This window comes from Jaculus jaculus, chromosome 2, assembly GCF_020740685.1.
Source record: "Jaculus jaculus isolate mJacJac1 chromosome 2, mJacJac1.mat.Y.cur, whole genome shotgun sequence".
Lineage (NCBI taxonomy): Eukaryota > Metazoa > Chordata > Mammalia > Rodentia > Dipodidae > Jaculus > Jaculus jaculus.
In genome coordinates, this window is record NC_059103.1 from 69,480,443 (window position 1) to 69,504,595 (window position 24,153).

The 24,153-nt window shown below is 42.8% G+C and overlaps 1 protein-coding gene across 2 annotated transcripts in view; it reads right to left on the reverse strand.

Annotated features, from left to right (window-relative positions):
* Positions 1–1,320: 1,320 nt before the first annotated feature.
* The window catches only part of Tmc5 (transmembrane channel like 5), a 57,517-nt gene continuing 34,684 nt past the window's right edge, over positions 1,321–24,153 (reverse strand). For both annotated transcript variants that reach the window (XM_045144066.1, XM_045144067.1), the window contains 8 exons: positions 22,068–22,163; positions 16,792–16,867; positions 16,470–16,603; positions 14,056–14,229; positions 11,053–11,131; positions 4,942–5,046; positions 2,602–2,644; positions 1,321–1,443 (listed from right to left, as the gene is read on the reverse strand). In XM_045144066.1, coding sequence (XP_045000001.1) covers positions 1,397–1,443; positions 2,602–2,644; positions 4,942–5,046; positions 11,053–11,131; positions 14,056–14,229; positions 16,470–16,603; positions 16,792–16,867; positions 22,068–22,163 — 754 coding nt within the window. In that variant the 3' untranslated portion in view covers positions 1,321–1,396. The remainder of the gene's footprint in view (positions 1,444–2,601; positions 2,645–4,941; positions 5,047–11,052; positions 11,132–14,055; positions 14,230–16,469; positions 16,604–16,791; positions 16,868–22,067; positions 22,164–24,153) is intronic.

Sequence of the window (24,153 nt, forward strand, 5' to 3'; positions counted from 1 at the left end):
CATCTTATGTGTGTGCATAATTGTGTTTGTGTATGACTAAAATCAGATGCACCAAGGGAAAGGACATGCACAGTAGAGAAAAGCTTATGTAATTCAAGCTTGTCACAAAACAGAACCACCCAAATGACACCTCTAGTAACCTAAACCCCATAAAGGGAAGCCCAGCAGTAGCCACTGAGCTTGGGCAATCTAACATCATACAGCATATCCCCCAGCCCAACACATGCGCTTTTGGGAGGAGTTGATAAAACCTTTTATTATTATTTTTTTCTTTTTAGGCAGAGGCTCACTATAGCAGACTGACCTGGAACTCACTCTGTAGCTCAGGTTAGCCTCAAACTCATGGTGATTCTCCTGCCTCAGCCTCCTACATGCTGGGATTGAAGATGTGAGCCATTATACTCAGCACACCCACCTTTTTTACCTTTGCTTTACTCTAATAAAGTTTTCTTGTTGTTTTACTCTCTGTGTGTCTGGTTTCAGTTCTTTGGATAAAACACCAAGAACCTGGAAACACCCAGAGTCCACCAGTAAGTTTCAAACGGCTTCTGTCTATCATGGCCAGGAAGGTGTGGCACAGCAGCCCAGTCCCTAGCAGCAGGGGTATATGGAAGAGGCTGTTCACATCTCAGCAGACCAGGAAGCAGACCTAGGGACCAGGTATAACCTTTAAAGAATTACTTTAGCAAGCTACTCCTGCCAGCTGGGCTCCACATCCTCAAAGTTCTACACCCTCCCCAAATAAAACCACCAGCTGGGGAACAAACATTCAAAGAATGAACCTGTGGGGGCCATTTCAGATTCAAACCATAACAATGTCTCTCCCTTACCTCTCCTATTCTGATCCAACCCTGTATTGGACCTGTATTTAATAACTGCAGTAAAGTTCAGAGTCAAGACCTCTGATGATGTTTCCTTTGGGTGGCATGGGAATGTTTGTAGCACAAAGTTAACAGGCAAATACAAGCTATACAATTCAGAGACTTTGTATCCTGATTTAGGATCATGTTTTTATTCATTCTAGACCATTTTTTCTTAGCACCAGGTCTGAGAGGAGAGATTCCCAGGAACAATCATCCAGACATACATTTCTTGAAGATAAATATGTATCATTCCCAGGTTACAACTTCCCAGGTACTTGTGGGCTAATTTCAATATTACTTTATTGGAAAACTCCATGTACTTTTTTTCTTGGAAAAATTAGCAATCCAATTTGGAAAAGTAGCAGAGCATACCCAGTTTTATATTGCCATTACAGTGTGAGTCAGTTTCTTGTACCAACTAAAAACTTGGGTTCCATTTCTGGGAAGTTCCCAAAAGGCCCGGATGTCATACAGATGGTGCCATTTTTAATCTTCTTTCTGTGTTTGGTTGGCATCTGGTTGCAACATGATCATCATGCATTTGGGTTCTCCTCTTGCACTGGTCGCCTAAATCGCAGGTCTGAGTTTGACACAGGAACAAAGAGAAGTTAAGTGGACACCCACAATGCCCTCTACAAGAAGAGCAAATGGGTGAGGAAAATCCTATAGCTTCTCACTACTTCCTTGCCTCCACCCTGTTAATGTCTGAAGTTCTCTCTGCCATACTACATCCCCCACTCCACCCTCACCTCTCATCCTAGAATGGGATGAGATCAGTAAATGGTATTCCAAAAAGAAATGATGGGTTAATGCGTTACCTGCCAAGCATCCCTTTTCTGGCATCAGCTCCACTCTTGGAAGCACACACTAACTACTGAGCCATCTTCCCAGTCCCCAAGCCTCAGTTTGGGAGGCAGACCTGCCCTACCCTCAGTGCCTGTGTCCTGTGTGGTTGTACCACCACCGAGGCACAGCTTGGATTTGAGCAAGGACATTGCCACATTTTCATAGTTACAGTAACGTTTAATAGTGCACATCACCCCACCAGATCCAATGAAGCACTGCGAATTGTAGATTGCCCACTCTCTCTCTCACTAGGTTGAGCATGAGGCGACATGTGGTCAATGAAGCTGCATGCAGTTATTAGAAAACTTGTTTGTGAAAAGAGCTAATGTAAACTGGACAGAAACCAGGTTCTGGCAATGTGAGCTTTTGTTTCGGGCCAAGCCCAAGTCAATAATCATCCTTGTATTTTGTATTTTGCACATACATGTATGTGTGATGTGTGTACGTGTATGTGTGTTTGAGTGGGTGGGTGGGAGGGTGTGCATGTACATGTGGCATGAAGGTATGGAGACCTGAGGTCAATGTTGGCTGTCTTCTTTAATCTCTCTCCACCTCATTCTTTGAGGCACTCTCTTGCCTAACCTGACACTTACAAATTCAAGTAGACTATTTAGTCAGCAAATCCCAGAGATTCCCTCCTCTGCCTCCCCAGCACTGGGGTTACAGGTGTGTACCATCAGTCCTAAATTTTGTGTGGGTGTTGGGGATCTGAACTCAAGTTCTCATGCTTGTTCAACAAGCACTTTATTCACTGAGCCATCTCTCTAGCCACTTCTTGGGTTTTTGCTTAAGCCAGTGTGGGCCAGGTTTGCAAATGAAAGAACAACTGACCCAAGCAATCCTGATCCTCCACCCTGGCCCACACCACTATCTGTGCCATTCTGATACCCACCAGGGGCAGCATTTTGTTCCCCCAGATGTAAACCGCTTTGTGGCTGAAAAAGAAAAGAGGCAGTTACATCACTACAGCAGAACATAGTTCCTTCATCTTGCTGCATAGGTGGTACAGTTTGTAAGTTCTCCATTGTTTTAAAATTAAGGGGTGATGACTAACACCAAGATTTATCCATGCTTTGCTTTGTTTGTAACAGTGATTGCCTTCACTTATTCCAGAGCTGTTTACTGACCATTTATGATATGTTAGGCAACATTAGCACCTAGGGTGGCAAGGGTACAGACATGACCCCTGGCCTCAAAGGATATGATCTGAGTAGGGTTAATTTACTGACAGTATTAATTTACAGTGATGGTTAATTATGTTAACATCAAATCAAGGAGGGTTTACTGTTTCTTGGTGTACTTCAAGATACCAAGCAATAAGGGAAGCAATGGAATTTCCCTCTTAGTAGCTCTGAAATTAGTAAAAATATGTTTCAGACCTAGATATAGCAGCATCTATTACCATTACTCTGTATGTTTTCTGGGCAGCAATATATAAAATAACTATAATAAGACTGGGCCTGTGTCTTAATGGAAGATCATTTGCCTAACATGCACAAGGCCCTGAGTTCCATCCCCAGCACCATAAAGTGAGTATTAATATTTTAATATGTGTTAATAATTGGGCTGGAGAGATGGCTTAGTAGTTAAGGCACTTGCCTGTACAGCCAAAGGATCCAGGCTCAATTCCCCAGGACCCACATAAGCCAGATGCACAAGGTAGCACATTCATCTGAAGTTCATTTGCAGCAGCTGGAGGCCCTAGTATGCCCATTCTCTCTCTATCTGCCTCTTTCTCTCTCTCTCAAATAACTAAATGAAATATAAAAATTCAAAAAAATAACAAAATATCTTATTAAATATTATATATATATGCACTATATATAGTATATAAGCACATATATACACTATAATATATATAGTGTGTGTATATATGTATATATATATAGAGAGAGAGAGAGTCTGTTTTTTTTTTTTTAAAGGTAGGGTCTTGCTCCAGCCCAGGCTAACCTGGAATTGACTGTGTAGTCTCAGAGTGGCCTCGAACTCATGGTGATCTTCCTACCTCTGCCTCCCGAGTGCTGGGATGAAAGGTGTGCACCATCATGCCCAGCTAAATAATATTTTTAATTTTTTAAAGCCTATAAAAAGGTCCAAATATGTCCAGAATAAAGCAATTTCCTGGATTCTATGTTAAGTGTGGGGAAAGTTACAATAGCTGTGATGGCTAATCTTGTCCACTTGATGAGATTTAGAATCACAGTGGAAAAAAATCTCTGGGCATGCTTGTGAAGGCATTTTATAGGATAGGTTATTTGAAGACCCACTCTAAATATGGTTGGCACCATTTCTGGACCATATAAAAAGAAGAAAGATAGCTGGGGCCAGCATTCATTATTCTTGGCTTCCCGATTCCTGATGCCATGTGACCAGCTGCTTCCCACCCCAGCTGCCATGCCTTCCCTGCCATGGACTATAGCCTAGAACTGTAAGCTGAAACAAATCTTCCCTTAACTTGCTTTTGTCAGGCACTTTGTCATAGTTATGGGAAAGGTATCCAATAGAATGCCATTTTGTAATTAATTAAAGCCTACAAAATCCAAGTATGGGGCTAGAGAGATGGGTTAGCAGTTAAGCGCTTGCCTGTGAAGCCTAAGGACCCTGGTTCGAGGCTCGATTCCCCAGGACCCACGTTAGCCAGATGCACAAGGGGGTGCACGCGTCTGGAGTTCGTTTGCAGTGGCTAGAAGCCCTGGCACTCCCACTCTCCTCTCTCTTTCTCTGCCTCTTTCTCTCTGCCTGTCGCTCTCAAATAAATAAATATAAATAAATAAAAATTTTAAAAAATCCAAGTATGAGTGCTGCTGCCTCCTGAATATACGCTGAAGCAGTAATTACTCAATCGGATACACTTGGGCATTACTGGGTATGTAAAACAAATGTGAGCTCCAAAAGAGCAAGGGCTTGGTTTATTCAGCATAACTCAGAACCTAAAACAAGGCTAGCCATGGAAATTGATAGTGAACAATAATTCTTTTTAAATAAAAGCACAGAAGTGCTTTAATACAAAAAGTGGAGACTCCTAGCCAAGCGTGACGGTGCACACCTGTAATCCTAGCACTCAGGAGCCTGAGATGGGAGAGATCCTTGACTTCCAGGCCAGCCTGGGTTACACACACAGGCACACATACACATACACAAAAGGAAAGCGATCCCTAGAGTTTGCTCTGTGTTTTCTAATGTACTTTTCACAAAGAGGCAAGCCTGTGTCCCTGGGGCCCCACGGCCTCACCTCCACCTCTCTCCTTTCCAGTGTAAGTGCACTGGGATTTGCTCTCTTCTCCATATCCTGAAGCTTGGTCAGCTTTTCTATCAGGAACATCTTATCTTTGCCCTCCTGCCAAGAAGAAAAACAAAAGTCATGAAGGAGGAATACAGATGTAGGGTTAAGAAGCCCTTGGGAAAGGGGAAGTCCCAGAGTTGGATGGAGATGGCCATCGTATTTTCTTCTGATGAAAGAAAAGAAACGTTTCAGAGCAAAGTGAAAGAGCACCAGAGGCTTCTTGCATTGTCACAGGCTCCTCTAAAGTGGTTCCCCTGCAGGTTCATGGGGGTAGTCTTCACTAGCTTGCAGCTAGAAGCAACTTCCATGCCGCCATGACACAGGCTTCCAGTATTGCTCTAGTTGGCCCCTCCCTGTCCCAGAAGTGTATTCCGTAAGCTAGTCTTGGGTCTGCACAGTCCTCTGTGGAGCATGGTGCAGTTTAGAGCTTTGCCCATGAGGATGTCAAGAAGGTTTGGTTCCATTCTTCAGTTATCTGTGTTGATGGAGAGCCTTGGTTCAACATTTTACACAAGAACAGAGAAAGGGAGCATGCTCCTAGAAAGATGTAATCACTTCCCTGTGAAACCCCATTGCAAAAGAAAGGACATCTTCCTGTGTGTGGAAATAGGTGATTAGGCAGTGTATTACTGTGCTGCCTATCTCAGGTATGGTCATTCCAGTTCTGTTCCTTACTAGCTATGAAATCGTGGACAATCGCCTAACCTGAGTGTATTTGAGTTCTCATCACCTGTCAAACTTTGAACCAGTAATTTTAGCATCTTGCTTGTGAAATTATTATAATTATCACTGATTTGACAGTGTATAATTGCTTACAACACTTGCAACAATTATTGGTGTGCTGTCGCTTCAAGATGACTTTCTCCTCCCCTCACTGTATTTGCATTGGAATTCTCATGTAAGGAAAAACTATCTGTGGAAACTCGTGTTTTCAACAAACCCCCAAGCTGTCATGGATGTAGCCAATTTGGTTTAGAAATCTCTAGTCTGTAACAGCTGTGTTCACACTATAGTATGAATTGGAGTGTGTAAAAAAATCACAAATTTCTAGGCTTCCCCAGTTGATTTTGTTCAGAAAGACAAAACTTCAGTATAGTTAACAGCACAAAATTTGAAGTCACCTGGATCAAATTTCACCATTCACTAGCCCTGTAAATTAATTTAGGACAAATAATACTTTTAAAATCTTTTCTTTAAAAAATATATTCTATTTTATTTATTTGAGAGAGAAAAAGAAAGAGGGAGAGATAGAGGGCCTTCAGCCACTGTAAATGAGCTCCAGATACATGAACCACCCTGTGCATCTGGCTTACATGGGTCCTGGGGAATCGAACCTGGGTCCTTTGGCTTCACAGACAGATGTCTTAACCACTAAGTCATCTCTCCAGAGATTATTTATTCATTTATGATTTATTTATTCATTGATTTATGATTATGTATGTATTTATTTAGGTATTTTTCCTTTCCTCCATTCTCTGCTTCCGTTCTCCCTCCTTTCCTTCCTTCCTTCCCTTTCCTCTTTTTATGTTTGTTCAAGACAGAATCCTATGTATCCAAGGATGGTCTGAAACTTGAGTAGCCAAGAATGACCTTGAACTTTTGATTCTCCTGCCACCATCTCCCAAGCATTGAGATTATAGATGTGTGTCATCATGCCTGGTTTTATGTAGCACTGGGGATCAAGCCCCATGTTTATGCTAAGAAAGCCTTCTACTAGCTGAGCTACATCCCCAGCCCTCTACGTGGGTTTTCTGAGACAAGGTATTACTGTGAGCCCAGACTGGCCTCAAACTCATGATCCTCTTATCTCAGCTCCTGAGTGCTGGGGTTATAGCTATATTACAGTTATAGCTCATTTTCTTTCATTTTAGATGAGAGTTTAAAGAAATATATGTGGTCCAGAAACAGTAATTAGAATTAAGCAATATTTTCTGTTCATTATTTAGCACAATGCTGGGATTTGGAGGCAGCAGAGATCTATTTTTAAAATATTTATTTATTTATTTAGGAAAGAGAGAGGGAGAGAATGGATGTGCCAGGGTCTCTAGCCACTGAAAACGAACCCAGATGCATGTGCAGCCATGTGCATCTGGCTTCGGTGGGTTCTGGGGAATTGAACCTAGATCTTAATATTTATTTTATTTATTTATTTGACAGAGAGAAAGGTGGAGAGAGAGAGAGACAATAGGTGTGCCAGGACATCTAGCCATTGCAAACAAACTCCAGACATGTGTGCCCCCATTTGCATCTGGCTAACATGGGTACTGGGGAATCGAACCTGGGTCCTTTGGCTTTGTAGACAAATGCCTTAACTGCTAACCCATCTCTTCAGTCTTGAACTTAGATGTTTAGGCTTCACAGGCAAGTGCTTTAACTCCTAAGCCATCTCTCCAGCCCCAGGGAATCTATTTTTGATGGAGACTGAATGCCTCCCCTTCTCCTGGGTGTTTTTGCAGACTGTCTCCCTGCCTTTATGGGCCATCATCTGGGCAAGATTTCTAAGCAGGTTGTTTGGCCTGTGGTGACGCATTTGCTGCCTTCAAATAGTGCCATCCAAATGTTCCCATATCATCTGGCACTGCCCTTGCAACTCATGACTTTAGAATCTAATCCTACTTGTGTTGAGATCTTCATAGAGTTGCCCAACCATTCAGTTTTCTGACAAGCGCTAGTGATACAGAGTCTCTTGCTACTGCAAGCTCACCTCAAAAACTTGTGCCACTTTTTGCATTCAGTTTTATCTACATGGGTAGTCAGGAAACTGAACCCAGACCAGCAGGCTTTTCAAGCAAGCACCTTTAACTACTGAACCATCTTCCCAGCCACTGCAGAACATACTTGTTTTAGCTCATGGTTTCAGTCCACCATGGCAGAGAAGGCATGGTGGAGTGGCTCCGTTCATGGTGGTGGCGTATGGCAGAGGTTGTCCACATTGTAGTGGACCAGGTAGAAAATAGCAACAGGAAGTAAGGGTGGGGTATAACCTTCAAAAGTCCACCCCAGTGACCTACTTCTTCATCCAAGCCCTGCCTTCTAAAAGTTCCACTACCTCCCAAAATAGCACCAGCATCTGGGGAACAGTGTCCAAAGCATGGGCTTGTGGGGACATTTTAGATTCAAACCATAAAATACAGCAACATGCATTCAAAACATAAGTTAATAATAATTTAAAATTTCTCATCAGTTATATTAGGAAGCTGCCAGGTATAGTAAGCTAAATGGTGTCCCTCTTTTGAACTACAATTTAAAGTCTTCCCTGTTTTTTTTTTTTTTTTTTTGAAATGATGCGGATGGAACCTGTGAATGCTAAGCAAGTATTCTTCCACTGAGCTATATCCCCAGCCCATAAAGTCTGCCACTTAAAAGAGGCAGAAGAGAGAAAGAGAGAGAGGGAGAGAGAAAGAGAAAGAGAAAAAGTGTGTGTGTATAGGCATACCAGTGCCTCCTGCCCTTGCAAACAAACTCCAGATATATGTGTCATTTCCTGCATCTGGCTTTACATGGGTACTTGGGATTTGAACCAAGGCCATCAGGCTTTGCAAGCAAGTTCCTTAACAACTGGGCCATCTATCTAATGTTTAATAGTTAATTTTTATGTCAACTTGATTTGGGTAAGAGATATCTAGGGGATTAGTGAAGCCTGAGTATGGATCGTGCATGACTCCATCACAAGCCTATAATGTCTTTTCCAGAGAAAATTAGATCATGAGGGAATTGATATAATGAATGGATTAATCTCTGAATGGATTCACAATATGATGACATTATTGGGAGGTGGTGATAGGTAGAAGGTGGAGCCCAGTTGGAAGAAGTGGGTCCTTGTCCTTGAGGTTTTATCTTCCCATAACATTTTTCTGACTCGCCCTTTCTCTCTGCTTCTCAGCTGTATAAGGCAAAGCATCCCTTCTACCACCATGATGTTATGCTGCACAAGGGGCCCAGAAGTACCAAGTGATTATGGAATGAACCCTCTGAAACCATTAGCCAAAACAAACAATTTCTCCTTTAAGTTGTTTCTGTCAGGTGTTTGGTCACAGTGACACAAATGCTTGACTAATTCTTAAAGCCATACACATGCAGTAGAAGCCATATTTCAAATTTTGAATTTTGATTTTTTTCCTCATGCTAGTGATATTTGGTACAACACACTGTCAATAATGCCGGGCAAGGACAGTGAGCAAGGCAGCTTCCAGTCATTCTTATCATCTTGGGGTAGATAGTAGATACTGTACAGTGAACAGTGTGGCCCAACTGTGATGTTTGGTGGGTTGGGTGTTTTAAGAGCATTTTAAGTTCATTAATGGGTTTATGGGATCACAACCCTACCATAAGTCAAGGAGCATCTTTATTCTGCCTTAAAAGCTCAATCTAATCTCATTCATTCTCTGGAGCTCACCACCAGCTTACAGGAAATACAATCAAAAAGAGACACATGCTAAATATCCCTGGGGCAAGATGGCTAGCTAGATCTGCTGAACTGGTGAGCTCCAGGTTCAGTGACATATCTTGTCTCAGTAAATAAGTTGGAGAATGATTGAGGAATCCACTTGATGATCATTGGCCTTCACACATATGCATATATACATGCATGCATACTCAAAGGCATATGTGTACCCACATGTATATGAACACACACATACATACCACACATGCAACATTAAAAAGATAGGGCAAGCGAGAGCTGGAGAAATGGCTCAGCAGTTAAAGGCACTTGCTTGCAAAGTCTGGTGGCCCAGGGTTTGATTCCCCAGTGATCATGTAAAGCCAGATACAAAAAGTGTCACATGTGTCTAGAGTTTATTTGCAGTGGTGGGAAGCCCTGGCATGCCTATCCACACATTTTCCTCTCTCTCTCTCCTTTTCTGTCTCCCCTGTCTCTTTCAAATAAATAAATAAGATATAAAAAAAAGAAAAGGCAAGAGAAAGTGTCAGGTAGTGAATTGTTGTATACTGAAAGAAGATTAGGTGTAACAACTATATGCAGCATGTAGCCTTTTACATTTAATGGGGAAGGTAGTGAAACTTGAACATTGACTATGTATATCAGAGGATAATAATGAATTATTGATACATTTTCTTTAGTCATGAGGATCATATTATGATTTCATTTTTAAGTCTTTAACTCCTACAGATGCATTGTAAATTTTAAACAGATTTAAAAACAATGAGATATGGTTAGACTGTGAGATGTACCCCACAGGCTCCTGTGTCTAAACACCTGGTTTCCAGCTGGTCGTGCTATTTGGGATATTTGTGGAATTTTTAGGACTGTGGCCTAGCTAGCAGAAGTGGGCTGCCAGGGGTGAGCCTTGATAGCCTACTTCTGGCTCTCTGCTTTCTAATATGCCAACATGTGAGGAGCCTCTTCCATATATTCCCACTGCCATGAACCCTACCCTGCATTCCCCATCATAATGGAATAAAATGTGAGCCAAATAAAAAAAAAAAAAACTTCCTCATTCAAGTTGCTCTTGCCACATATTTTCTCACAGTGATGAGAAAGGTAACTAAGTAGCTTAAGAATTATTTAAAGTGGTGCAAAGATTTTCAGTAGTAAAATAAGAGTTCATAAACAGTGTTAGGGCTGGTTCATGGGGATGTGAAGATCCACTGTGTTACTTACGCCATTTGGGGGCATATTTAAACATTTCCACTATAGGGCTGGGGAGACGACTCAGTGGATAAAGTCCTTGCTCTGCAAGCCTGAAGACCTGTATCTGGATTCACATAACCCATGTAAATCAAATGTATAATGCAAGTGTCTGTAATCCCAACTTGCTTAGAGTGAGAACCTAGGTGGATTCCATTGTGGGGCTAGAGAAATTGCTCAGTGGTTAAGGTGCTTGCCTGCAAAGCCTAAGGACCCAGGTTTGATTTTCCAGTACCCACATAAAGCCAGATGCACAAAGTGGTGCATGTATCTGGATTTTGTTTGCAGTGGCTGGAGGGTTTAGGGAACCCATTCTCCCTCCCCCATCCTTCTCTTCCTGTTAAATTTAAAAAAAAATTAAATTCCATTGTAATATTTTCTGAAAGGAGAAGATAGCATAGGGCACTCACATTAATAATCTGTTCATGGAGTAGCCGGATCATAATCTTCCTGCCCTCTGTGATCTGCCAGTAAAGATAAGTGATGATTCTGGAATAGAAAAGAAGAAAGAATGACAGACACTCTTGTCAATGTTCTGAGGCTCCAAATTTCACTGGGCATAAAGGAACTGGAATATTTGCTTGCAAATGGGTTTTGGCCCACATATGTCTCTGAAAAGCCACACCAGGATGAGTAATAGGTGAAATACGTTAGAACAATGGTTTCTTACTCTGGCTGCACATGAGATCACCTGGGAGGTAGAAATAAAACCTCGGACCAAGCAGTCACACATCTCTGGGCTTGGGACCAGACATCCACATTTAAGAAATGTCTGCAGGGCTGGAGAGATGGCTTACTGGTTAAGGTACTTGCCTATGAAGCCTAAGAATGTGTATTCAAATCTCCAGGTCCCATGTAAGCCAGATACATGCTAACGCAAGCATGCAATGTTGTACATGTACACAAGGGGGCAAATGCATCTGGAATTTGTCTGTAGTAGCTGAAGGCCCTGATGTACCCATTCTCTGTCTCTCTCTTTCCCAAATAAGTAAAACATAAAAATAAAAAAGGCAATGCCCACAATTTGGATGCATGGTAAGAGTTTGAGATTTGAATAAATGTGCACAAGTCTTGAGTGGTACACACTTCTTGGGATTGTGTTCAGACACATATTTGGGTTTATTAAGTCTGAGGCAGAATTTAAGACTGCATTTCTAGGCAGCAATGAATGTAATACACCATAGACATTGAGGTTTTGTCTCTCGATCCGGCACACAGCTTCTAAAATCCTTACAGTCCTCAGTGATGAGCATGTTTTGAATTCAAATGAGATGTCTGCTAACTGGGGGTCCCATGATGGCTTTAAAATGAAGGCTGGTGACTGGAAATATAAGGCACCATTAAAGAGCTGGACCTAGGCTAAAGCAGGAAGATTCCCAAGTTTAAGGTCAGCCTGGGCCACACAAGGAAACTCTGTCTACAAATACATAAATAAATAAGTGGATTTTTCAGTTTTTCATGCTTATCACCTCAGTAGGGAGAGAAGGGCTAGAAGTTGGGTTAAACACTAGCAGCCAATGTCTTATTCATCATGCTCTGTTCTGAGGGAGAATGAGGGACCCTCCATGCCACCCCATTCTGCATACTTTGCCTTCAGCCTCTCTTCCACTTGGTTTGTCCTGGGTAATTCTAAGTAAAGAACATTCTTGGGGCCAGGCGTGGTGGTGCACGCCTTTAATCCCAGAACGTGGGAGGCTGGGGTAGGAGGATTGCCATAAACTTGATGCCACCCTGAGACTACATAGTGAATTCCAGGTCAGCCTGGGTTAGAGCAACACCCTACCTCAAAAAACAAATAAATAAAAGTTCAGATACTGGAAACCAAAAAACAAAACAAAAGAATATTTTCGGTTCTGTGAGTCACTTTCGCAAATTAATGAAACTGAAAAGGGAGTTGTGGGAACCCTTTACAAAACTCAATTTTCGAGTCAGAATTTAGAATACAGATGACAACTTGGGACTTGCAAGTAGCACCTGAAATGGGGCAGCCTTGTAGCACTGAACCCTTAACTTGTGGGGGCCAATGCTAACTCCAGGTCTAGTGTCAGAATTTAGTGACATGGTGGGACCCCCAGTTTGTGTTCAGAGAGTTGGAGAGCTTGGTGTGAGGAAACCTTCCTACACACAAACATACAGTGTTGGAAGTATGAATGGAAACAGCTAATGTAGGGAGGGAGTACATAATGCAGTCAGGACCTGAGGCATGGCTGCCTGCCTCAATCAGGCTCTGCAACATGGACCCTGTGTCAGCACGCTGTCCTTTCTCTATAAGCCGCATTGCTCCCAGCTACAGGGGCATGGACTGTATCTCTGCAAGCCATCCTTTCCTATAAGTCCAATTCCTCACATCTGTAGGGACACTGCTGTATATCATATTTCTTGGTTCCAGTACTCTGTGCCTTTGAGTCATGTGTCTCTCCACAGACGCTATTGTCTCAAACGCCATCAGGGACTTCCATAAGCCAATCAGCCCTTGCAGAGAAATAGAACCAGTATGGGAAAATCTTCACAAGGAGCCAGAAATGATTTTTTTTTTTTTTGAGGTAGGGTTTCACTCTAGCCCAGGCTGACCTGGAATTCACTCTGTATTTTCAAGGTGGCCTTGAACTCATGGCGATCCTCCTACCTCTGCCTCCTGAGTGCTGGGATTAAAGGCCACCACGCCTGGCCAGAAATGATTTGTTTTAATTAAAGTGCAATATGCTTAGTATCAATAATGCCATATCCTAAGCATTTTTGTATATTTTCAGTTTAGAAAAATTATTTGTGTGTGTGTGTGTGTGTGTGTGTGTGTGTATGTGTGTGTGTCAGGATCTCTTGTAAAGAAACACCAGATGCTTCTGTGACTTTTTATGTCTGGTTTACATGAGTAGCATGATAAATTGAATCCAGGCCAGCAGTCTTTGCAAGCAATCTTCCCAGCTCCATATTTTCATTTTCCGTTTTATTTGAGTGTCCTCTCTCTAATTCATTCATTCATCCCCCCTCCTTCTCCAGTACTTGGGATCAAGCCTACGGTCTCCCACATGCCACTGAGTTACATCCCTAGTCCCCAAGTGATGGAAGGTGATACCCAAAATTCCCCTCCAGCCACCACAGGTGAGAGTGCCCGTTGCAGGCAAGTGCACAGGACATCACATTGACATATACATATACACACCACACTACATTACACACACATGCAAAAAGGGGGCAAAACAAGTACTGTTTTCTTTATAGAAAATATTAACTAACCTCATATAAAAAAAAACAAACCTGCCTGTTCAAGGGCGGAGTCCAGACCATTCTGCAGACAGAGCCTTGCCTGAAGCCCTTTGCTTTCCTAATGAACATCCCCATGATCACCTTTCCATCAACGAAGGGTTTCCCCAAGAATGCTTGACTTCCCCTAGTTCCCAAGATACCCCACTCACAGCACAATGAGGGTGAGGATGAAAAAGAAGTGTACGCTTTCAATGAGGTTCTGATAGATCCACACCACCCACAGGTAGCCAGGCCTTCTATTCAGGGTGTCGATCCAGCTGTAGATGGATTGAATGAAGGAAGGCAGACCACGAAAGGGGCCACAGGTGGCTGAAGGTTTCAATCTGGGAAAACAAGGGAAAGAACATCATATGTGGCATGAGAGAGACTTCAATTCTGGCTTTCTGGAACCAAGACCTGGAATCAGTCAATCTGTGCTGCTGTACTTCGAAAGGAAACTCACTCACAGCCTTGCCTGGTATGACCTGTCCTCTGGGGCCATGACAGAGTGTCCAGTCCTACCTGTGCAGTATTGTGTGAACCATCAGATTCTTTTCCTTGGGCACTTGGATTAAGATAGAGGAAGAGGGAAGTCTGTGAGCTGTGGAAGCAGTGGGACTGTGGCCAACCAGCTCTGAAGGATCAGAAAGCAGAAGGAAGAGACAGAAAGGTGAGTAGAAATGAAGAGAAAAGCAAAGAACTGGGGACAGAGAAGCCTGCCCTGAAGCTGCTTGAGTTGCCAATGTTCCAGACCCACTTGTGTCCTAGGGATCAACCCCCTTATTCATTCATTTATTCATTCAGCCAAGATGTAGTACACTTCTACCAGGCACTGTTCTAGTCAAGTCCTAGGAATTATTCTACATTATAGAGGTCCTTGCCCTCTTGGGCTTACATTGTAGTGGGAAGATGGACAATTAATGAGTAAACAACTGGACATACTCAAACAAAGGCATTTCAGACTGTGAACCATGGAATGAAGCAAAGAAACTCAGGGGTTGGAGAGATGGCTTAGTGGTTAAGGTGGTTGCCTGTGAAGCCTAAGGACCCAGGTTCAATTCTCCAGGTCCCACATAAGCCAGATGAACAAAGTGACACATGCACATGGAGTTCATCTGCAGTGGCTAGAGGTCCTGGCATGCCCATTCTCTCTTTCTCCCTGTCTGTCTCAATTAAAAATAAATTAATTAAAAAATGAATGGAATTTCAAAGGGGAAAGTGGGGGGGAGGGAGGGAATTAACATGGGATATTTTTTATAATCATGGAAAATGCTAATAAAAATTAAAAAAAAAAAAAAGAAACTCAGACCTGAGGGACAGAAGAGGTGGAGACTTCCAGCAGCTGGGGATGGCTAGATGGTTAGATTTTGAAACTGAGATGCAAAGAGAATTGGGAGAGCTTTCCAGAGAAAAGACCCAACCATGTGGGGTGAGACTTGATGGGTCTTAAAAATGACACAAGAGCTATGGGGCGAAGCCAAATGAAGGTAAGTTTGGAAAGGGAGGAGGGAGCTAGTCAGACAGGGCCTTCCAGTTCACTTAGGTGAAGTTCTATTGCTGTGGAAGATCTGGGAAGCTTAAACAGTTGGCAGAAGTAAGACATTGAGTCCCAAGTATGGAGGTCTGATGTGTTGGGTAAATCCAGACAGAATTTATCCCCTGCCCTGGTTTTCATGTCTACTAGCTACCACAGGAGCAGGGCTTGAATTCTGTATTAAACAGGGTTTTTATCCTGCCATATTGGCAGCCTGTGTGTGTGTGTGTGTGTGAGAGGGGGGGGGGACTGTAGTAGGTGGTGTATGCACATATGCAGATATATGCATACATATGTGTGCAGAGGCCAGAAGAGGACCTTGTGTCCTCCTCTATTGACCTTTCATGTTATTTCAATGAGTCTCTTACTGACCCTGGGGCTCACTTAGATTAGCTGACCCAAAACCCTCTGGTTGATTTTCTTGTCTCTGCTCCCCTCAGTACCATGCCTGGCTATTTATTTGGGTTCTTGGGGATTGAACTTAGGTCCTCATGCTTGCACAGCAAGCACTTTTACCTACTGAGCCGTCTCCTGGCCCCAGCATCTAGGGTCTTACTGACCCTGAAGAGACTATCCTTCTTGGGGCTATCCCACAAAGCATGACTTCCATGTACAGACTATTTAACCCAGAGCCACACCACAGCTTCTTCCTTTCAAAGCTCTTATACCCTGGCCATGCTCCCTACCCAGACACCTCTAAGCCAAATTCAAGACATGTTATGACATTCTCAGGACCAGAAACTGCTGAAATTATTCAAACACAACCACTCTAAGCATGTTTACCCTGACTCACCTGTTCCTTCCCGTGGAAACCACAGTCAAGGCTGTGCTGTCCCATTACTCTCTCTTCCACCAACCCTGCGTCTTCCTCATATGCCCGAGTGGCATGGAGTGTCTTCCCCTCTTGGAAATGTGAGTAACCAACTATGACTTCAATGGCAACCCATATCTTGATCTGCTCTCTTTACCATAACTGGATGATAAACTCTAAATTTAAAAGCATACACACGGCTAGTCTCTAAAACCATGGCCGAGGCCACCACCCCTTACCTCCAGATGGTGATAGCCAAGGTGCACAACACTCCAGTGAAGGACGGGAAGAAAAGCAAGAAGATGAACAACGTTATCATCTGTGAGGCCCGCCAGGCTTTGCTTGGAGGCTGGAAGTTCATCATCAGGCTGATCTGAGGAAAGAGATGTGACCCCTTCCACCTGTGTCCAGAGGAGAAGCCCAGAGGGTGCCCCCATGTGCCAACTTCTGACTGCCAACTTCCAGCTTCCAGGTCCCAGCTTCGTGGCCCTCACACCCAGCCCTGACTAGGTCACATGTGACCAAGCAAAGCTGACTGGCTGAAACTTGGGGCTGACTCACATTTTTGACGTAAAACATGATGAAGAGAGTAATCATCTGGATAAAGGGCAGCAGAGGGCAGAAGAAAATTCCGAGCCTGTGAGGAAAAGAGAGTTAGTTTCAGAGCCCAGGGAGACATGGGGAATAGGGGCAGATATAGGCATAGAGGCAAGAGAGAGAAAGGGTTGAATTGTTTCTTCCTAAAATTCACACATGGAGAAATCCTAACACACACCCAAAATGTGCACCCCTGGTACCTCAAAAACATGACTGTATTTGGAGATAATTTCTTTAAAATTGTAAGCACACATTTGCTTGTGAAACTTCTTTCAAATGTTGTCAGTATGAGAGGTTAGATTCATTCTAGGATTTAAAAACCTGGCCAGGGCTAGAGAGATATCTCAGAGGTTGACCCTTGCTTGCAAAGCCTAATGACCTGGGTTTGATTCCTCAGGACCCATGTAAAGCCAGATGCACAAAGTGTCACATACACATGGAGTTTGTTTGCAACTGCTAGAAGCCCTGGCATGCCCATTTTCCCTCTCTCTCCCCACCTCTTTCTCTCTCCTTGCAAATAAACAAACAAACAAATAAAACCCTGGCCAAAGTAAATACTTCATAAATGGACTTATTACTCAGGTCAGGTAATTTACTACCACTATTATCATTATTGTTTATAGTACTTGTAGTCTAGAGGTCTTTCACTTTTGTTTTTCCATCTCTTATGCCATGAATCCATAGGGTTTAGTTTGGGGCACTTCAAACTCCTCCATTCTAGCTGTTCCAAACTGTGTTTTTGTGGACAGAGCATGCTGGCACTTCACTTGAGCCCAGCTTCTCTTCGGTTTCCTATTTTTTTCTGATCATTTTCTTTTACCCACTTCAGAAGCTCTCTCAGTGGCTCTCAGAGTGCTTCCTATGTTAAGTCCCTTGGCAAGAATCCTACCCTTAATGTGCTTGTTTCCAACAATGCCAACAGTATACTGGGTAACACGGTAGACTCATGCTAACATTTGCGGGACAGTCCATTCTGAACAGTATGGTTACATTATCACCCTTCATGTAGATTCACACTCATGTGGTCAAAGCAACTCTATGTTTTCTAAAAGGCCTAGAGAGAAAATACTGGCTGCCTCTCCTTTACATTTTGTACTTGTTATTTTGGAATTACTGGAAAATGGCAGCTCCAGCTAGAAGAAAGGAAATAGTGTACTCCCTTATTATTACTTGTTTTTTGAGGTAGGGTTTCACTTTAGCTCAGGCTGACCTGGAATTCACTATGTAATGTCAGGGTGGCCTTGAACTCATAGTAATTCTACCTCTGCCTCCCAAGTGCTAGGATTAAAGGTGTGTGGCACCTTGCCTGGCATTATTTTGTTTTTTTGAGGTAGAGTTTCACTAGCTCAGACCACCATGCCTGGCTTTTCCCCTAATATTTTTATTATTTATTTTTATTGTTATTTTATTCCCCCTATTTATTTTTTATTATTTACTTTATTTCCCCTATTATTTTATTAGATACAGACATATTTTGTATGTAAACAATACATGTAGGTACCATCATTTCCCTCCTCCCTGCCCCTTTTCTGAAGAGGCTTTTCCCATTGGGGATGCAGGCCAACCCCATGGGGATTGTGGGTCATGCATTATGGGAGGGGGGAGAAGGAATGTCTCTGTGAAAAATGTCCCAGTCTGTGGCTCTAACAATCTTTCTGCCCTCTCTTCAGGAAAATTCCCTGAGCCATGCTGGGAGAATTTTAAGTCCACTTCAGTGATGGGCACTTAGGAGCCTCTGGATCTCTGGTTTTGTAGGTGTTGAGTGTCCTCAGTTATCTATCTCCATCACCCTTGTGCTTATATCAGATTCACTAAGAAAGCAGCACTCTTGCTCATTTCCCCAATTCCTTTGTGGTCTCACTGGGGCCAGGGTGGAGTGCACTGGGTCGTTTATCTCCTCAGGCCCAGCTACCTTCTGAAAAAAAGAAGCAGATTCTCCAATAGAGAATGAAGTCAGCTCCAGGTAATTGGGATAACCATTATTAATTTAGAGAGAATTCAAAGGATGTAGACCCTCTTATAGTCCAAGGTTAGTGGGAGCTTAACAGTGGAAAGTGTTTCTCAGTTCCAGATATGGTTTCCTTTCCACTGAATGGATCTGCTAGCCAATTCAAGAGTAGTTGGTTACCCACCATGGCTATGTGCCACTATTGCAGTTGTGTGAGCATCACATCAGGTTGTTTGCTTCTGAGTTGCATAGACTTTGAGTTGCTTGGACAGATGTTGGCCACTTTACCCTGGTAGGTCATGTAGTGCCTTCCAGCACTAGATGGGCTAATTGTCTGGGAACTGGCTCTCATCCAGATTCCAACCAGGTCTGTGCTAACAGTATTTGGTGTCATCATCAGTAGGGTCTTACCATTAACCTCTGGTGGGTAATCAAGTGTTCTGACAGAAGTCTGTCTTGTTTGTTTTGGGAGATCTAGTAGGTCTCTCTTATCAGAAGGTCATTTTGGATGTAGATCACATCCTGGTACAAGGAATTACAGGCCAGCACCAAGGGAAAAGAAAAAAGAAAAAAGAGAAGAAAGAAAAACAGGAGAAATTTGAGGTTAAGTTTAGTTTCACCCTCTCCAGGGCAGTTTGATTCAGGTACTCCCTGTAAGGTCCTCTTGAGAGTTCCACCTTTGAGTCTGACTTCCAAGATATAGGATTCTATGGTCCCAGTTCAATTTGGGTTCAGTTTTGTGTCCTCCACCCTTTCTCTTCCCCCAAGCTCTACCCTCCCTATTGTCCAAGCCTCAAGATGCTATTCAGTGATGTCAGCAACTTGGGCTGACCCAGGTTAGGAAATGCAGATGAGTGAGATCATGTGATGGTTGTCTTTCTGTGATTGTATGAGTTCACTTAGGATGATCTGTTCCAAGTTTGACCATTTTTCTACAAATTTCAATGTGTCATTTTTTTCTTACTGCTGAGTAGAATTCCATCGTGTAGAAATACCACATCTTTGTTATCATTCATCCAATGATGGGCACCTGGGTAAATTCCAATTTTTAGCTATTATGAATTGAGCAGCTATAAACATGGGGTGCATGCATCTGGAGTTTGTTTGCAGTGGCTGGAGACCCTGGTGCACCCATTCTCTCTCTCTCATACACACACTCTCTCTACCTCTTTCTCTCTAAGTAAATAAAGTAATATATATATATATATATATATATATATATATATATATACACACATACATATATATATATAGATATAGATATTTCATATATAGATATATATATGAAATCTGATGTGATTCTGATGGGATTGCCTTGGTATGTTGTGAATTCCTTCTCTCTTGCTGCCATTCCCCCTGCTTTTTTTGGTTTTGTTTTTAAAGGTAAGGTCTTGCTCTTGCCCAGGCTGACCTGGAATTTACTATGTAGTCTCAGTGTGGCCTTGAACTCACAGTAATCCTCCTACCTCTGCCTCCTGAGTGCTGGGATTAAAGGCATGTGCCACCACACTCAGCTTCTTGCTGCTTTTAACACTTTTTGTTTTCACTGTTAAGAGTCTTAACTATGCTGTGTCTTGGAGAATTTCTTCTTTAGTCCCATCTGTTTTGTGTTCTGTGGGCTTCTTGTATCTGGATGGGTCTCTCTTTTTGCAAGATTCAGAAAATTTTCTTCAATAATTTGGTTGAATATGGTCTCTAAGCCTCTGGCTTTGATTTCCTCTCCTTCTGGTATACCCATGATCTGGATGTTTGATCGTTTTAGGGTGTCCCACAGCTCCCTCATATTCTGTTCACTTGATTTTTTGAACTTAGCACAGTTTTTGTCCTCCCAATCAATTTCTTCTATCTTATCTTCCAGGTCAGAGGTTCTGTCTTTCACATAACTCTATTGGTGAGAGATTCTTTTTTTGTTTGTTTTTTTGAGGTGGGGTCTCTAGCCCAGGCTGACCTGGAATTCACTATGGAGTCTCAAGGTGGCCTTGAACTCATGGCAATCCTCCTACCTCTGCCTCCCAAGTGCTGGGATTAAAGGCGTGCGCCACCATGCCCGGCCGCGAAGGGATTCTTTATAATTTCTATTTGATTTTTGTTTCCTATTGTGTTATTTTGCATAATGTCCATCTCTTTTTTGATGTATGATTTCGAGTTCTGAATTTATTTCTTTTTAAAAAAACATTATTTATTTATTTATTTGCAAGAGTGAGAGGGAAAGAGGCAGAGAGGGACAGAATGGGCATGCCAAATCTTGTTAAGTAGGTACTATTATCTCTACCTTCACACCTGCCCAAAATATGTGGGTGGATGACCTCTAGAAGCTACCAAAATGCCCACATGTGACCTGGCAGTGAGTGTACAGACACATCCCCTAAACTCCAAGGAAAAGTCCTCCCTTTCTGTAAAGACTCATAACACCAGTGAGCAGTCTGCAGATAGCAGAGCACCTGGAGCAACTTTAATAAGGCAGAAATAGAATGAACACTTTGCCATTGTACAACTTGTTACAGTTTATAATGCCTTTTTCATCTACTGTTATATTTAACCCTCAATATAACTTGAAAGCAGCTGTAGTTATGTGGGTTTCACAGATGAGGAAACTGAGGCCCAGAGAATTCTGGAACCATGGTAAGTGGCAGAGCCAGCCCTGGCTTCTTTAATTCCAAATGTGCTACCCGTAAATCATCAGCCTTCCAACAGATGGAACCTGGCACATGATACCCCAAACAAAACCTGGGCATTAATCCTGTCATGTTAAATAAGTAAGGAAAAGGACAAACTGCCTTTTTGCACCACTTTGTGCATCTGGCTTTGTGTGGGTACTGGGGAATTGAACCCAAGCTGGCAAGCTTTGCAAGCAATTGCCTTTAATTGCTAAACCATCTCCCCAGCTCTCCCTTCTTATTTTTTAAAACAGATTCTCTCACTGAACATGGAAATCACTGACTTGGCTAGACTAGCTAGCCAGCCAGTCCTGGGGTTCTCCTGTCTGACTCTCCAGCACTGAGATCAAAGGTGTGTTCCACTACACCCAGTTTTTATGTGGATAATGGGGATCTGAACTCAGGCTCTCTCCTTGTGTGACAAGCATTTTACCCACTGAGCCATCTCCCTAGTCTTCAGGCTCTTGTTTGACATCCTCAAGGTTAGGCAAAGAATAGCACAGAGGTTAAGTTTTTGGCTCTCAGACTATCTGGGCTTGGTATCAGCCATACAGATTTAAAACCAACAGGTTTTGGACCCAAATTCTCAGTCAGTAGGACCTGACTGGGTCATCCCATGGAACTACAAAACTTACCATGCCAGAGTTTGTGAGTAGATCAGTTCTAGAACATTCCTGGCAATGTCAAACTCCTGTAAGCCAAGACTTGTGATGAATTTCATCCCAATGAACCTGTGAAAATACACCAACTTTAGTCCCTACAATGCAACTGAAAGGTCTGCTACAGATCAGAAAAGAGCCCCTAGCCAGTGTAGAGCAAAACTGCAGGTTCCACTGTAAGTGCTTGAGAAGACTCAAGTATGTAAGTACACTTTCGAAGAATAATTGGGGGAGCTTGGGGGGCTGGGAGGGATGTACTGACTGTAATACAGGTGAGTGGGACACTTCTAAGGATATCGTTAAAAAATCCTATAGATCATTTACTACTCGGGTTGTGTAAATGAACCCTCCTATCTTTTTTTTTAAATTTTTTTTGTTGTTCATTTTTTATTTATTTATTTGAGAGCGACAGACATAGAGAGAAAGACAGATAGAGGGAGAGAGAGAGAATGGGCGCGCCAGGGCTTCCTGCCTCTGCAAACGAATTCCAGTCGCGTGCTCCCCCTTGTGCATCTGGCTAACGTGGGACCTGGGGAACCGAGCCTCGAACCGGGATCCTTAGGCTTCACAGGCAAGCGCTTAACCGCTAAGCCATCTCTCCAGCCCCTTCCTATCTTTTCTATATCATCCTTTGCTCATTAAATCCCTTTTCTTGAACCATATAGAGTCAGCACTTCCCAATCCAAGCATCTCTAGTAAACCAAAAATAAGTTATGGTGTTGGGAATGGAAGCCAGAGCCTCCCACGTGCTAAGTGCATGTCCCACAACTGAGTCACAGCACCAACCGAACAACACTCACAAACCTTAAAGTTATCATTACTGCTATCAAATTAATAATTTTCCCATGTTTCCCAGAGGAAGAAACAAGTTCTCAGTTTACTTTGGGAAACTTGAGACCACAGTGATTTCTTTATGCAGTGTAATTGCATATAAAAATTCCTGGGGAAAATTGTTTCTCAGTTTATGTCCAAACCCTGGGCAGAGGCTGCAATAAAAGTGAGTTTGGACAGAACTGAGAGAAGAAACTTGACTTTAAGCTGACTATTAAGAAAAGAACCAGCACTGTATCATGGCATCACTCCTCTCTAGATCAGCTTGCAGGAACATGTGAGTGTCAATGGGCTGGGGTCTGGCTCAGGAGTGGAGAGATCCTAGAATGCACAGAGCCCTGAGTCCCATCCCCAGCATCACATAAACTAGGTGTGGTGGTGAACACCTGTAATCCCAGCAATCAGGAGGTGGGTGCGGGAGGATCAGAAATTCTAGGTCATCCTGAGTTACACAGTGAGTTTGAGGGTAGCCTGGGTACCCTGAGACCCTATCCAGAAAAAAAAGAAAAAGGAACAAGAAGGGAAGGAAAAGAGGGAGGGAAAGGAATAAGGAAGGAGGGAGACAGAGAGGAGTACTCATGAATATTCATGAGATGGGGTGCGGATCACTGGTAGAGCACTTGCCCTACATGCATAAGGTCTTGAACTCAATCCCCAGAACTGCAGGAAATTGTCTAGAAGGGACAGCTTATTATATTATTACAAAATGAATGAATAAACAGAAGAAAACACCCATAGCTAGATGTGTGGCTCAATGGTAGAGTGCTTGTTCTGCATGTGCAAGGCCCTGGGTTCCATCCTCCACACTCCAAAAAGCAGTCTAGATGGAAGAACTGTCCATCATATTATTCTAAAATGAATGAATGAATAAAAACAAAACACACAGAGTTGGGATGTGACTCAGTGATAGAGAACACAAGCCTAATGTGTGAAAGAACCTTGGTTCAGTCTCTAGTACCACAAACATAACTAAAGAAGGGCTGGAGAGCTTGCTTAGTGGTTAAGGCACTTTCCTGCAAAGCCATAGGACCCAGGTTCAATTCCCTAGGACCCACGTAAGCCAAATGCACAAGGTGGCACATGTGTCTAGAGTTTGTTTGCAGCAGCTGGAGGCCCTGGAACTCCCATTCTCTCTCTCTCTCTGCCTCTTTCTCTCTGTCAAAAAACCAAAATATTTTGAAAAGTAACTAAATAAAACAAGAACCACACATGGGCCATGGCCATAGTACCT